This window comes from Cynocephalus volans, chromosome X (assembly GCF_027409185.1).
Source record: "Cynocephalus volans isolate mCynVol1 chromosome X, mCynVol1.pri, whole genome shotgun sequence".
Lineage (NCBI taxonomy): Eukaryota > Metazoa > Chordata > Mammalia > Dermoptera > Cynocephalidae > Cynocephalus > Cynocephalus volans.
Genome location: NC_084478.1, coordinates 42,784,071 through 42,799,884, shown reverse-complemented (window position 1 = coordinate 42,799,884; position 15,814 = coordinate 42,784,071). Strand labels below are relative to the sequence as shown.

Here is a 15,814-nt window from a genome sequence, read left to right as displayed (position 1 = left end):
GTCTTTCTGTCTTGTATCCTTTGGATATGGGCATGTCAGTTTCATAGAGAAATTTTCACATGGAGCTTTTATATTTCCTTCTCTCCCAGTACAACTGCATGTGGTGGTAGTACCTTGTTTAATCTTTTCTCAAATAAAAGGACATGGTGCTTCATTTTTGTTTTGCCATTTTGGTATCTTACAGGAACTCCAGGATGGCATCGGGCAGCGACAAACTGTTGTCAGAACACTGAATGCAACTGGGGAAGAAATAATTCAACAGTCCTCAAAAACAGATGCCAATATTCTACAGGAAAAATTGGGAAGCCTAAATCTGCGGTGGCAGGAGGTCTGCAAACAGCTGGCAGAAAGAAAAAAGAGGTAGGATGACAGATAAAAGAGGAATTCTAAAATTTTACAAGAGTTGTTTGAGCTGTTCTTTAAAAAAGATTTTGTGAAGGAAGATTATAAGCAGGGTGAAAGGCACTACTGTTAAGGAGCCCGTCAACAATTAATCAATAGCAGTAAAAAAGTGCTTTATTTCTTTTTTTATGTACCAAAATATATACTTGTTGCTAGTTAGTATTTTTCTGCTATTTTAAACTTTCAAGTTTGTTTTAAAAATCACACCTGATTGCTTAAATGTGAATGTCTTCACTATATTCCACCTTTAAAAAGCTGAATCATAATTATTTTTTAAAAGATGAGAAAAAAGCAGTTATAAATGACAATTTGTAGGAAAGATAGCTCTTTGGTTAGATATTAGGAAAGATAACTCTTTGGTTAGATATGATTATGATGCTGAAAAACACAGTAGTAACATTTACCTTTAGTTCCACTACATTTGTTAGTACATTCTTGAAGAGGGACTTTGGCTGAAAATGTTCAAATCTAAAGAAGAAAGTAAAACTTCAAGAAAGTTATTGTTGAATTCAATCATCATTTGATTTTCCCTTGGAATGTATTGAAAGCACAGAAAGCCAAATACATGCTGCTGCAGTTGGAAAGCATAGATATTTTATAAATGGGATTTTGTATTATGTTTCCAGTTGTTGATGCTAATGTGTCTTGTTTCATAAGGGAGGGCTTGACCTTTATTTATGAAATGAGATTATTGTTATAAACAATGAAAACTCAGTTCTATCGCCAAGCCCTTGCATACTACCTATCATCTTCATAATAGGCAGATTTTAATATTCAGAAAGCTGGAACAACTAACTCATTGATGAGAATCTTTGGTTAAAATGTATTAGAAGGAGGGCTTTGGAATTACATTCATTGTCTTTGCCCACCTCCTCTTGCCTCCTTTGCTCATGTTGCATTATTCAGAAAGTAGATACAATTCATATTCTTGTACAAAATGGACACATCAGTTGACTGACATACACACGTGCACACATGTACACATACACAAATCTTGCCAAAGCTGAAGAATAATAGCATCATCTAAAAACATTTTTGCATTAAATCTTGGTTTTGAAAATATTCTTAATAATATAGAGAAAAAATGAAAACTGAAACTTTGCAGTTAAACTACTTCCTTGAAAAAGTCGTACACTATTCAGATTGAAATCCTTTTAATCATATAAGTATTTCATTATTTCAATAACTGATATGTTTACACTAGGAACAGGTTTAAACCTATATAGTGTTATTATTGAACTAGGCTCAATGTAGTCTAAAATAAGATGGTAAGAGATGAGAAGATTAAGGATAATTGAATAGTATGCTATAAAAATATATATCTTGAATTTATAAAGTAGATTAAATTGATAGGGGTATTCTTTTTCTATATTTTGTGTAGTGTTGTTTCTCATTTTTAAATATCTTACTCATATTTGAATAGAACATATTCATATTCTCTCTAATAACTCTTATTCACCTGAATTTTAAAATTCTTATCACCTGTTATTGGTTTCTAAATTCAAATTATAACTTATAAATAAAGATTGGGCGATATGCTTGTTTCAACAAATAAGCTCTAAAATTTTATATCCTTCTGAGTTTATAAGTGGTATATGCTGACTCTGTTGTGAAATATTGTACAAATTGTAGTTTAATTACAGCTAGGGATTTGGCTGTAATTGGTTAGAAAAATTTCTTCCATTTAAACGTTTTGACCTACATTAAATATTGCACTTTTGTGCTTTAAAAAGTCCCGATCAGCTTCCTTGAGGTTTTTTTAAAAAAAACTCAGCTTTTGAAGTGGTCTACTTCACGCTACATTTTAAAAATAAATGTTAGCATATTTAAAGTTTCACTAAGATGAGATCAGTTTTGTGGCATACTTTCTCAGGATTTTTATATCACTTAAATTTTATGAAATTTAAAAATGTAATAAAATTAAAGTGCCAGTTTTACCAAAACACTCGCAGCTTTTTCCAAGCATCTAGTAGCAAATCAAGTAAAAATAAATAAAATAATATTTCCTAAAGAATGTTAACAATTGTGAGAGGGCTGTAATCATGAAACTATTGTTAATCAATAGCATGCTTTCAGTGCAACACAAGCAAAATTTAGAAGAAAATAGAAGTTATTTATTGCACAGGTGAAATATAAGATGCCTATTCAACTTAACAACAGTATTCTTAGTTTGTAATGGACTTTAAATACAGCTGTTAGAAATATTTAACATTCCTTAGCCCAGGGACCCATGTGAAAGAAAGTGTATAATTTAAGCAAAAAAAAATCTATGAAAACTATTTAGAGCCTTATAGCTACATAATTTGAAACCTTTCTCTTTGAAAATACAAGATATCAGAACTATGAAAAGAAAATTCTCAGAAAAATTCTAACAGCAGTTGACATCCGTTAAGTTTAGTCTATGCTGGAAGCAAATGAAGTATAAAATATAGTCAATTAGCTGTGCAATTTAAAATAGAAAACTCACTGTTGCTTCAATTATGTAGCAGAGGAACTGGATAAAATATACAGGTTTAAGCATAATAGCAATGAGTTTAAGTTTGGCTTAGCCACCAGAATGATCTTTGTAAACGAAAGGATGCAAATGAAACCTAGAAGCTCTAAAGGAAAGTCATAGGTTAAAACAAAGCAAGCCCATGTACAAAAGTTCTTAAGCCCGTGTACAAGGATAAAATTCCAGGGGAGCCCTGATCTTGGATGGGGAAAAAGATTACTTCTTTGTTTTCACTAACCTCTAACTGAAATTGAGCATTCCCTTCCATTCTGAATGTATGCAAGAAACCACAGTAATAATAGCAGTAACTGTGAAATCACAGATATTTTCATATCTTAGTAGAATCATTGTAGATATTTTAAAATATTTTTCATGCTTATCATTACTTCAAAATTTAAAGTTATTATATCTGCAATAACTTACTATTAACAAGAACTTATTATTTAATGTGTTAATAAATGAGCACATATATTACTTCATCACTAATTTATTTTTGTAATAGTTTTATAACTATATTTCGATACAAATGGTTTCCTTTGAAGTCATATATTTTATATTTTGAACCAATAAACATTATTTTGAGGAGTCACCAGATAGCCAAAGGGATCCATGGCATAAAAAATGATTTTAACTATTTCTTTCCAGCTGTCTGTTTATCTGCCCAGAATCTCACCATAATTTATCATGGTTTCAGTCATTTCGATGTGTAGTCATCATCTTCATATACCCCCTTTATTCTGGAGTATTCCAAGAGAAGATGTACCAGTCAAGGGAATGTGAGGAGCCAGGCCTTCAGGCAATGAATTGCTGACAACATAAGAAATTTTTGCTCAGAATAATGTCAGTTGATAAAAGATTGAGCATGAGAGAGAAGCAAGGTGGTGGGAAGTGGAATTCCTAAATTGAGGGAGCTCTGAATCATAACCCTTAGCAATAAAAAATTATCTTAAGAGATTATATTTGCTCCTTCTTTTAGACAAATATGATATTGCTTCCCCCATTTCACATAAGGTATTTATTGTACTCACATACACAAGGATATTTCCAAAAGTTCATGGAAAAATGGAATTAAAAGATAATACAAACCTTTCCATGAACTTTTTAAGACTCCTTTTATTAAGAAATAACAGGGAGAGGCAGGGGAGTTAGTGAGAAATTGGTAAAGGCACCCCAAAAATGATTACAATGTGAAAGCTGAATATACTAACCGTCCTGATTTGAGCATCACATACCGCACACAGGTATTGATATTCCGTGCTGAACACCACAGATATGTACAATCAATTATGTTTCCATAAAAAATTTCAAAAATTTAGGGCCGAGCCCGTGGCGCACTAAGGAGAGTGCAGCGCTGGGAGCGCAGTGACGCTCCCACTGCGGGTTCGGATCCTATATAGGAATGGCCGGTGCACTCACTGGCTGAGTACTGGTCACGAAAAAGACACACACACACACACACAAAAAAAAAAAATTCAAAAATTTAAAACTTAAAAAACAAAGAAATAATGGGTTTAATTTAAATGTTACCTAAATGAAAATGTTTCTTGACATTTTTCCAACCTTTTTTTAGGAAAAAGTTTCAGTCGTGTAGAAAAGTTGAAAAAATAGCATAATGAATAGCCGTATGCCCTCCTTTTCTCCTCCCAAATACCTAGAGTCCACAATTGTTAACATTTCCTTTTTTCTATGGAAACATAATTGATTATACATGTTTGTGGGGTACACAGTCAAATATCAATACCTGTGTACAATGCGTGATGATCAAATCAGGATAATTAACGTGTTCATCATTACAAAATATAATCATTCCTTGTGTACATTATCCAATTTCTTGCTATCCACCCTCCCACTTTCATACCTGTGGTCACCACAGCTCTGTTCTCTCCTTCTGAAAGATCAACAGATTATTGTGTTCTTTCTTTCTGTCTGTCTTTTTTAGTTCCCACTTGTGAGTGAGTACACGTAGTATTTCTTTCTGTGCCTGGCTTTTTTTTTTTTCCTGAAACATAATTGATTGTATGTATCTGTGGGGTATAGCATTGAATATTGATACTTGTGTGCAATATGTGATGCTCAAATCAGGATAATTATTATATTCAACATTACACAATGTAATCATTTTTTGTGGCCCTTTACCAATTTCTCGCTAACCCTCCCTCCGTATCCACCCCCCCTTTTCCAACCACTGGTAACCTCAGTTCTGTTCTCTCCTTTTGAAAGTTCAACATACTATTGTGATTGTTGTATCTTTCTTTTACTTACTTTTTTGTTTATTTTTTAACTCCCACTTATGAGTGAGGACATGTCGGTGCTTCTCTTTCTGTGCCTGGCTTATTTCACTTGTAATTTTCTCTAAGTTCATCTATGTTGCTGTGAATGGCAGAATTTCATTCTTTTTTATGGCAGAGTAGGATTCCATTGTGTATATATGCCACATTTTCTTTATCCAGTCGTCTGTCGATGGACATCTATGTTGGTTCCAACTCCTGGCTATTATAAATAGAGCTATGATAAACACGGGAGTGCAGGTATGACTACAACATGATGATTTCCATTCCTTTGGGTATACACCCAGCAGTGGGATTGCTGGATCTTATGACAGTTCTGTCTGTAGTTGTTTGAGGAAGCTCCATACCATTTTCCACAATGGATGCACTAATTTATAGTCCTCTAAGTAGTGTGGGAGGGTTCCCGTTTCTCCAAATCCTCGCCAGCATCTGTTATTTTCTGTCTTTTTGATAACGGTCAGTCTAACTGAGGTGAGGTGATATCTCAGTGTGGTTTTGATTTTCATTTCCCTGACACTTAGAGATACTAAGCATTTTTTCATGTGTCTGTTGGACATTTGTGTATTTTCCTTTGAGAAATGTCTATTCAGCTCCTTTGCCCATTTTTTAACCAGGTTACTTGTTTTTTTTACTGTTCAGCTATCTGAGTTCCTTGTATATTCTGGATATTAATCTCTTGTTAGATGCATAGTTTATAAATATTTTCTCCCAATCTGTAGGTTGTCTTTTTGTTGACATTTCAACAAATATGTTCTTCTCTCTCTTTCTCTGCCCTCTCTGTCCTTTTCTAATATAGGGCATAATACACACAAACACACACATACACATACACACACACACACACACACACACACACACACACACACACACTTTTTGTTGTTTTAACATTTGCAAGTTATAAACACCATTATACTTCCTATTCTTCATCCCTAAATACTTCAGCATGCATCGCTTTGGAATATGAGCATGCCATATATAACCATGTTCATTTATGATGCCTGAGAAAATTAAACATAATACAATATTATTATTTAATATCCAATCCGTATTCAAATTTCTCCAACAGTTCAAAAATGTCTTTTATATTTGGGGGCTTTTTTGTAGCAATATACCATCATGGTTCATTTTTACTCTTTTTTAGTCTAAATCAGCCCTTCCACCTCTTTTTCTTTTAACTGATATTTATATTTGAAAAAGTGGAGATCGATAGCCTGAAAAAAATGTTCCACCTTTCCGGATTTGTCTGACTTTTTCCCCCTCACAGTGTCATTTAACATGTTCTCTATTCTCTGAATTTCTTGTAAACTGAAAGTTGAGTCCAAATAAGACTTGAAAAGATGCAAATTAAACATTTTGGCAAAAAATACTTCATAAAAATGCTGTGTACTTCGTATTACATCACATCAGGAAATGCATAATATGAGATAGTCCCACGTAAATGCTGCTAAACTTGATCATCTAGTGAAGGTATAACCATTGATCTCGCATTGTAAAGTCACATTTTTTTTAAAATTAATAAATCATCTAATGGCTTTAGTATCCACTGATAATTCCTCCCTAACTTAATTATTACATTGAGGCTTGCAAAATGGAGATTTTCCTCACCCTGACATGATCTTACATTTACCAGCTCATTTTCTTCTGTTAAAAAAAAAATAAAGATTTAAAAACATTTTTCTCTATTGACATCAACAGGGACTCATAGTTCTTATCTATTCAGTATGTTACAATGAATTACAGTTATTTTGTGCCAGTGTGAGTTTCTTCAAGCTTTCTGCTTAGTTGTCCCAGGCTCACCTTGCACATTCCCTGCCCCAGGTTTGGGATTAACCATTCTTCGGAGGACCTTTGCTTTCTTTTAGATAAGAATAGTACATGAAAACCAAGATATGGTCAGTAGCCCTTTTTTCAAAAGAATATTAGCACCTTTCTGGCAAGCAGTCCCAGGGGAAATAATATTTTCGTATTACTTTTGCAAGGATGCTTGATAAAGTTCTTTCAGAATACATCAAAGTTTAAAATAAGGTTAGGCATGTTAAAAAGCCCTTATTGTGTAAGACAATGTAAAATTAGTAAGTTATTATTCATGTAAACCTTTCTACTTCTGAATTTTTAAACCAAAGTTTACCTATATATAATCTATGCTAGTTTGCCAAGCAAATTAACGGTGTAAAAAAAATAATGGAGGCATTCGTAAATGTACTTAAGGGAAGAAATTGTTGTTTAAAGACCTTAGCTCATTGTTTGCATGCAAATGAATGCTGTTAATTAGAAATGAGCCTTATCTAATTCATTAAAGTAGGCCTAATAGGACCTCTTCTATAAAATGTTCATTAGCAATTCATATTATTCTACGCACTTCTTGTGAGACAACTGTTTTCTCTTAAGTCTTCTTTAACTTTGACTATTCACTAGTTCAGACTCTCCTAACCAAATAGCTTTCAGGTTTCAGTTTCAGCCAGTTTTTCAGCACCTTATAGTCTACAAATTAAAAGCCAAAATTTTTAATATGTTTCAAAAGTCTCTTCACAGTGTGTGCCATCATTTAAATGCACCAAGCATATCTGTGTAAACCAGTGCTAAAAGCCTGCTCATACATTCACACTCTGCCCCCCAAATCTCTCCAGTACCAGCATCAGTTCATTTGCTCTGTACTTGAACTTCCCTAGTTTTTCAGCTGTTTTGACCTTGACTCTCTCTTCATTTAGCCCAGAGTTTGTAAACTGCCCACAGCCTGAATGTAGCCTGAATGCATGTATTGTTTTTGTGTAGCCATTGTTTTGAAATAATTGCCAACACTTAAAAACTGAGAGTCTACATATTTTAAAAAGATTTGGATTTCTGTCTTCTTTTGAAAATTTAGATCTGTCTACTAGGTACACATTTCCACTTTCTCTTTTGGCATCATCAGCTACAACTGAGTAACAGATGTTTCAGACTCTTGCTACTCAAGGTGTGGTCTCTGGTCCAGAGCACAGACACTGAGAGTTGCTAAGAAATGCAGAATCTAGTAAATCACAGTCAGCATTTTAATAAGACTTCCAGGTGATTCATGTGCACATGAAAGTTTTAGAAGCACTGCTTTGGGTAAGCAAGTTTTGTCTTCAGTTTACCACACCACCGTTCCACACCACTGTTCCACTTTGCTCATTTATATTAATTGCTTTCCCATAGACATTTGACTTTATAATACCTCATATAGACCCCTGCCTAATGATGGTGATGGTGATGGTGGTGGTGGTGGTGATAACACTTCCAGATGTTTAACATAGCTCAAATAATCCTCATAACAGCAATATGAAGTAGGTACTATTCTGCTTTCAGTTTTACAAAAGAACAATGGGGTCACAGACTGGTGAAGTTATTTGCCCAAGATCACACAGATAGGAAATATTTGAACCAGGATGCAGACCCAAACAGTCTGACTCGAGTGCCTACTCTAGATCTGATTTTGCATTATTTATCCAAGTTTTGACCTTTAGCATTCTCTAATACGGGTGAGTGTACTTCAAAAATTCATGGTAAAATAGAATTACGAGATAATACAAATCTTTCCATGAGCTTTTTGAAGACCCTCCGTACTTCCAGTTTCTGCCCAACCTTCTACTTACCTTAACCTCTACGTACCTTAACCGGCCACATTTAATAGCAAGGGAATTAGACATAGAATTTGTTCTGACATCTTTCCAACCATGCTGTCCATTATTTTACTATTTCAGCTTATATCTGAAGCATAAGATGACCTGAAGGTTTTTATCAAACTTCAGCTTTTGCAAAAAACATTTACATTGGTTAAATTGTCTCCCCCTGCCCCACTTTTTTTTTCTTAAAATCCTACTTATCCCATGAGATCCAACTTAAGTACCATTTCCTCAATGAATGTGACCTGCTCTTCTCAAGCAAAAGCAGTTTGTTCTCTTGAGTTCTTGCTCTTTTTTTATAACACTCATGTAACATTTTTTGTATCTATTATGTACTACACCTATTAACATGCTTTTACCCCCAGCAAAATTGAAAGCTTCATGAAAACAGGGTAGTATCTTACTCTTATCTCTATAACCCACAGTACTTAGCAGAAAACCTGATACAGTGTGGATGACCAATAAATATTTTCTTAATTTAAGTAGTAAGAATTTTTATTCACATTCAAATTAAATTGAGCATTTAAATCTTAAATCTTTACACCTGACATTGTAACATAACTTAAAAACATACCTACGGAGCCAGAACCAATTTTTTTAAATGTTTTTATAATGTTATCATGTTTCCATGGATACGTTTTTAATTCCGGAAATTGGACTTGATCTTTCTAATCTTAAAAAACTGGAAAGAGTATGTTTAACAATTAATATTTTAGATGTTCTCCAGAATTTAACACAGTCAAGAGACAATTGACTTCAATTCCATAGCTGCTTATAGCAAAAAGAAGCTCTTTGATTCAAACATTTTGTACATTTACTTACCTTAGTCTCACTGTATCCCAACCAATACATTTTAGATGAATTAAGTAGGAATTAGCCCTGCAACTGAATATTTTATCCTCCTCCAACTTATAGCCCGAAGATGTTTGAGATGCAATCAATATCACCAAAGAGCTATTTTCAGATTGATCAGAGAAAATCATGCAGATATTATTATCCACAGGTGTCTGTGGAGAAGCTGGTCTCTTCCCATCTGTTCTCCGGTGACTCTTGAAAAGCTTTTAAGGACATTCATAATTCTTCATCAAAAGACGGTGAAAAATTAGTTTCATAGTTAATCATTTTATGTCATATTGTATTCTTTGCAACTTGGCAAGTTCTAGTGAAACTGACTAGCTGAAGCCAAATATGCTGTAGCATTGGCTGGTACTGACGGTATCACTCGCTGTAGGTATACAAATGAATGCACTTTATTCACGGCCTTCCATAAGCTTTTACGTGGCTGAAGAAGTAGTAGTTAGGGAGAGTTTGTTAGGGAGGATGATCTCTAAGATGGGCTTTTAAAGGATGGCAGGAGTCAAAAGAAGAATAAGTGGACATGCCAAAGGGAAAAAGTGGTATCAACAAAATCATTGAAACAAGAAAGAGCAAGCTACATTAAAGGACTACACACAGTTCAGTATAGAGAAGCTCTTTTAACCAATCTATATTCCAAATTTAATGATGGATACCAGTAGTCTATAGGCGTTTGTGAAAGGTTTGCAAGTAGCCATTCTGGTAGCATGTACCTTGGCTCCCACCATTTGAGAGTATGTTTGCCAAACGTCAACAGTATCTGGTTCCCAACCTGTTTATGCAAGTTATTCTTGCTTTTCTCATTTTCTTATGTAATTAAATATTACACAAACTAATAAAATAGGAATGCAAAGAGAAAGAAAATTGTGGTTTCTGTGAAAACTAAGTTGAATGCTTTGGAGGACTTGATAAAGATTATTAGCAAAAAAAAATGCTGTTGAATTAGATGTAGGTGAGACAACTGTTTAAGATTAGGGGTCAGGGGTAGAAATCACAAAAATCTGGAATTATTTTGCATTCAGATTCTTTCCAGTGTCTCTATTTCTGACTCCATTTTAAAGAAACCAAAACAGATGTCATAAATGATGAAATGTTTTATGCCAGAAAGAATATGCTGAACTTCAGTCAGTGAATCTTTATTCCAGAGAAGGTCTCGGACCACATACCAAATGAAAGGTGAATGAATGAGCATATACATGTTCTAAGAAAACAAGATATGTGAATATGTGTAAATAACTTCATATAATCTCTCAAATTTAATAACATTTTTCCAAAAACCAGTGATTTCACTCATTCTAATCAGGTTTGATAAGGGAACTCCTTTTTGTATGTCTAATGGATGAAGTATGATGTAGTAATAAATAGAGCCATTAAGATCAACTGGGTGTAAATGAGATAAATGGTTTCAAGATGGCGGCGGCTGCGGCGGCTGGCGCGGAGTAGCTGAGGTGGAAAAGGTGGCCACTGGGCCTCAGGCAGCCGGGAAACTTGTGGTCCTTCCTCTGGCCATCTCTTAAGGGAGGACTGCTGCTGCTGGCCGGTCGTGGGGGCTCAACGCCACTTTGCCCCCGGCAGGAGAGGCTGCCTCATTTACAGGCAACAGCTTTGAAGTGTGGAGCAGGAAAAGAACTGATTCTTAGCTGCAAAAGCGAGTCTTGAAACAGGGAACACGGCGCCAGGGCTGCTGTGGATGCAGCCAGGATCCCGGAGGCTGGGGCCGCACTGAAGGCGGCCAGCTGCCCTATTCAGGATTCGAGGTTTCAGGCCGGCATTAAAGAAGATTCCTGGGAGCGCCCGAGCGGCGCCGCGACTGAACAGCCCGAGGCGGCAGCGCCGAGAACACGGAAGGCAACAAACCAGAGACAGAGCGAGCGCCCGACCTGGCACAGCACTGTGAGTGATCCCTGGCACAGCTCTGTTCGGGGGGTGGATGCCCACGCGGCTCCCGCCTGCACCACCAGGCCACTCACTGCCCCGGTGCTGCCTCCATTTTCCCAGGTGCGGGCAGCTCCGCCCTGCTCGGCCATCACTGAGCCCATGTGCTTGGCCTGGCGCGGGGCTTTCCGGACCCTGCGGGCCGGCCTCCTCTCCCACTCCCTCCGCGGTTCTCTGGCGGGGCTGGGGGTGTGGGGCGTCCCGACCAGTGCTGGGAGGGCTAGGAAGTACGGGCGGGCCGACTGTCACTCCACCACACCCTGGACTCCGGCCCCGGTAAACTTCCTGTTACTGGGAGGCAGATACCATCTCTGCGACCACCAGTTTGGAAAAAAGCCTAACGAATTTCTGGTTGGGAATAGTGTGGTAGGAGAGTTCCCAGGTCCGCTTGAACCTGCCGGAGAGCAGGCTGCAGGCGGGCACTAGACTCAGTTTATACCGGGGGGATACAAAGGTGAACAAGACCCGAGAAAGATCTACACAGTGCTACAAAGGCACCCAGAGAGACCGGTCGTCTGTGCCTAGCAGAAACCTGGTAGACTTCCTGGGCGAGGCGGTGCTGAGCAGGGTCTTGAAGGCCCAGCTGATAGACGAGGGGTACAGAAGACACACCCCAGCCCAGCACAGTGTGCACAGAGGGGGGAGACGTGCGGCCAGGGAGGCGGAGACTCAACAGAAACCACACACCCGCTGGGGTCACCACTGCACGATCTAACAGCCTGGGCCAGAGCACACGGAACGGGGAGAAGTCCTGTACAGAAAGTGAAAGCTCAACAGAGATCACACACCCTGTGGTACGTGATCCACCAGCCCAGCAGAGTCCAAGCTGACCAGAAAGGTGGATCCCCGGAGAAGCCCAAGACCCGAGGCAACCACACACACAAGACACTAGAGGCCAACTGAGCAGTCACGGCGGGAGCCATACCAAATTGGCAACCACAGCAACATCCTAGTTAGTCATTAGTCTCAAACCGGTGGACTGTGAAACCCCCTGCCACAATGAATAAACACCAAAAAAAAGACACCAGAAATACAAAAAATCAAGAAAGTACACCACCAAAAGTTAATAAATCTCATAATCTAGATCCTATAGAACAAGAAGCCCTTGAAATAACTGACAAGGAATTTCGAGTGATAATTCTAAGGAAACTGAATGAGATACAAGAAAACTCAGCTAGACATCATGATGAAATGAGGAAAAGTATACAGGATCTGAAAGAGGAAATATACAAGGAAATCAATGTCCTGAAAAAAAATGTAGCAGAACTTGCTGAACTGAAGAAGTTATTCAGCGAAATAAAAAACACAACGGAGAGTTTAACCAGCAGGCTTGTCGAAGTTGAAGAGAGAACCTCTGAACTTGAAGATGGGCTGTTTGAAATAACACAAGCAGACAAAAAGAAAGAAAAAAGAATCAAGGACATGGAAGAAAATCTGAGAGAGATATCAGACAACCTTAAGCGCTCAAATATCCGAGTCATGGGTATTCCAGAAGGGGAGGAAAATGGAGATTCCATTGAAAACATATTCAACAAAATAGTGGCAGAAAACTTCCCAGGTATAGGAAAAATCACAGATCTTCAGATCCAGGAAGCTCAACGATCTCCAAACGTATTCAACCCAAAAAGGCCTTCTCCAAGACATGTCATAGTCAAATTGGCAAAACTCAGAGACAAAGAGAGAATCTTAAAAGCTGCAAGAGAGAAGCGTCAAATCACCTATAAGGGAGCCCCAATCAGGTTAACATCAGACTTTTCATCACAAACCCTAAAAGCTAGAAAGGAATGGGATGATATTTTCAAAATACTAAAAGACAAAGATTGCCAGCCAAGAATACTCTACCCTGCAAGGCTATCCTTCCGAAATGAGGGGCAAATAGTATATTTCTCAGACAAACAAAAACTGCGGGAGTTCACTACCACAAGACCACCCTTACAAGAAATCCTCAAGGGAGTACTGGGTTTGGTTCCTGAAAAATAACTACCACTGCCATAAAAACCTAAGAAAAATCTAAACCCGCTAGTACAATAAAAATGGCATTCATGAAGAGAAAACAAGCTAACAAAAACACTATCTACAACCTAAGGAACCAACAAACAAAGAAACCAAACAGTAAATCAGAAAGCAAGGAACAAAAGACACCTAAGACAACCAAACAACCAATAAAATGCTAGGAATAAATCAACACCTTTCAATAACAACTCTTAATGTTAAAGGCTTAAATTCCCCAATTAAAAGACACAGACTGGCTGACTGGATCAAAAAGCAGGACCCAACTATATGCTGCCTACAAGAGACCCACCTCACCCATAAAGATTCACATAGACTAAGAGTGAAAGGATGGAAAAAGATTTACCATGCAAACAGAAAAGAAAAATGAGCTGGAGTGGCTATTCTTATATCTGACAAAATAGACTTTAAACTAAAAACCATAAAAAGAGACAATGAGGGACACTACTTAATGATAAAAGGACTGATCCATCAAGAAGACATAACAATCATAAATATGTACGCACCCAATGTTGGAGCAGCCAGATTTATAAAACAAACTCTATTAGACCTAAAGAAGGAAATAGACACTAATACCATAATAGCAGGGGACCTGAACACCCCACTGTCAATATTAGACAGATCATCTAGGCAAAGAATCAGTAGAGAAACACAAGATCTCAACAAGACTCTAGACCAATTGGAATTGGCAGATATCTACAGAACATTCCACCCAACAACCTCAGAATATTCATTCTTCTCATCAGCACATGGATCATTCTCCAGGATAGATCACATATTAGGTCACAAATCAAGTCTCAATAAATTCAAAAAAATTGGAATTATCCCATGTATCTTCTCAGACCACAATGGATTAAAACTAGAAATTAATAACAAACAAAACTCTGGAAACTATACAAACACATGGAAATTAAACAGCATTCTACTTAATGACATATGGGTCCAAGAAGAAATCAAGCAGGAAATCAAAAAGTTTATTGAAACTAATGAAAACAATGATACATCATACCAAAACCTGTGGGATACTGCAAAAGCAGTATTGAGGGGAAAATTTATTGCATTAAATGCTCACTTCAGAAGAATGGAAAGATGGCAAGTGAACAACCTAACACTTCACCTTAAAGAACTAGAAAAACAAGAACAATCCAATCCTAAAGTTAGCAGACGGAAAGAAATCATTAAGATCAGAGCAGAACTGAATGAAATTGAAAACCAAAAAACAATTCAAAAGATCAACGAATCAAAAAGTTGGTTTTTTGAAAAGATAAATAAAATTGACAAACCATTAGCATGGCTAACAAAAAAAAGAAGAGAGAAGACTCAAATAACAAAAATTAGAAATGAAAAAGGCGATATTACAACTGATTCATCTGAAATACAAGGAATCATTCGAGACTACTACAAACAACTATACGCCAACAAATTTGAAAATCTGGAGGAAATGGATAAATTTCTGGACACACACAAGCTCCCAAAACTGAACCGTGAAGACGTAGAAAATTTGAACAGACCAATAACAATAAAGGAGATTGAAGCTGTTATCAGAAGGCTCCCAACAAAGAAAAGCCCAGGACCAGATGGATTCACAGCAGAATTTTACCAAACATTCAAAGAGGAATTGACACCGATTCTTTACAAACTATTCCAAAAGATTGAAACGGACGCAAATCTCCCAAACTCATTCTATGAAGCAAACATCATCCTGATACCAAAACCAGGTAAAGATATAACCAAAAAAGAAAACTACAGGCCAATATCCTTGATGAATATAGATGCAAAAATCCTCACTAAAATACTAGCAAACAGAATACAGCAACACATATGTAAAATTATTCATCACGATCAAGTGGGATTCATCCCAGGGATGTGATACACCATATTAATAAACTCAAACACAAGGACCATATGATCATCTCTATAGATGCTGAAAAAGCATTTGATAAAGTTCAGCACTCATTCATGACAAAGACCCTCTATAAGTTAGGTATAGAGGGAAAGTATCTCAACATAATTAAAGCCATATATGACAAACCCACTGCCAATATCATCCTGAATGGGGAAAAGCTGAAAGCTTTTCCTTTAAGAACAGGCACTAGACAAGGATGCCCACTCTCACCACTCCTATTCAACATAGTGTTGGAAGTACTAGCCAGAGCAATCAGAGAAGAGAAGGAAATAAAGGGCATCCA

General features: G+C 37.0%; 1 protein-coding gene across 2 annotated transcripts in view; it reads left to right on the top strand.

The window, feature by feature from the left end:
• DMD (dystrophin) overlaps window positions 1-15,814 on the top strand; it is a 2,107,999-nt gene that overhangs the window by 1,276,519 nt on the left and 815,666 nt on the right. For both annotated transcript variants that reach the window (XM_063083086.1, XM_063083084.1), the window contains exon 45: window positions 185-360. In XM_063083086.1, the coding sequence (XP_062939156.1) occupies window positions 185-360 (176 nt within the window). The remainder of the gene's footprint in view (window positions 1-184; window positions 361-15,814) is intronic.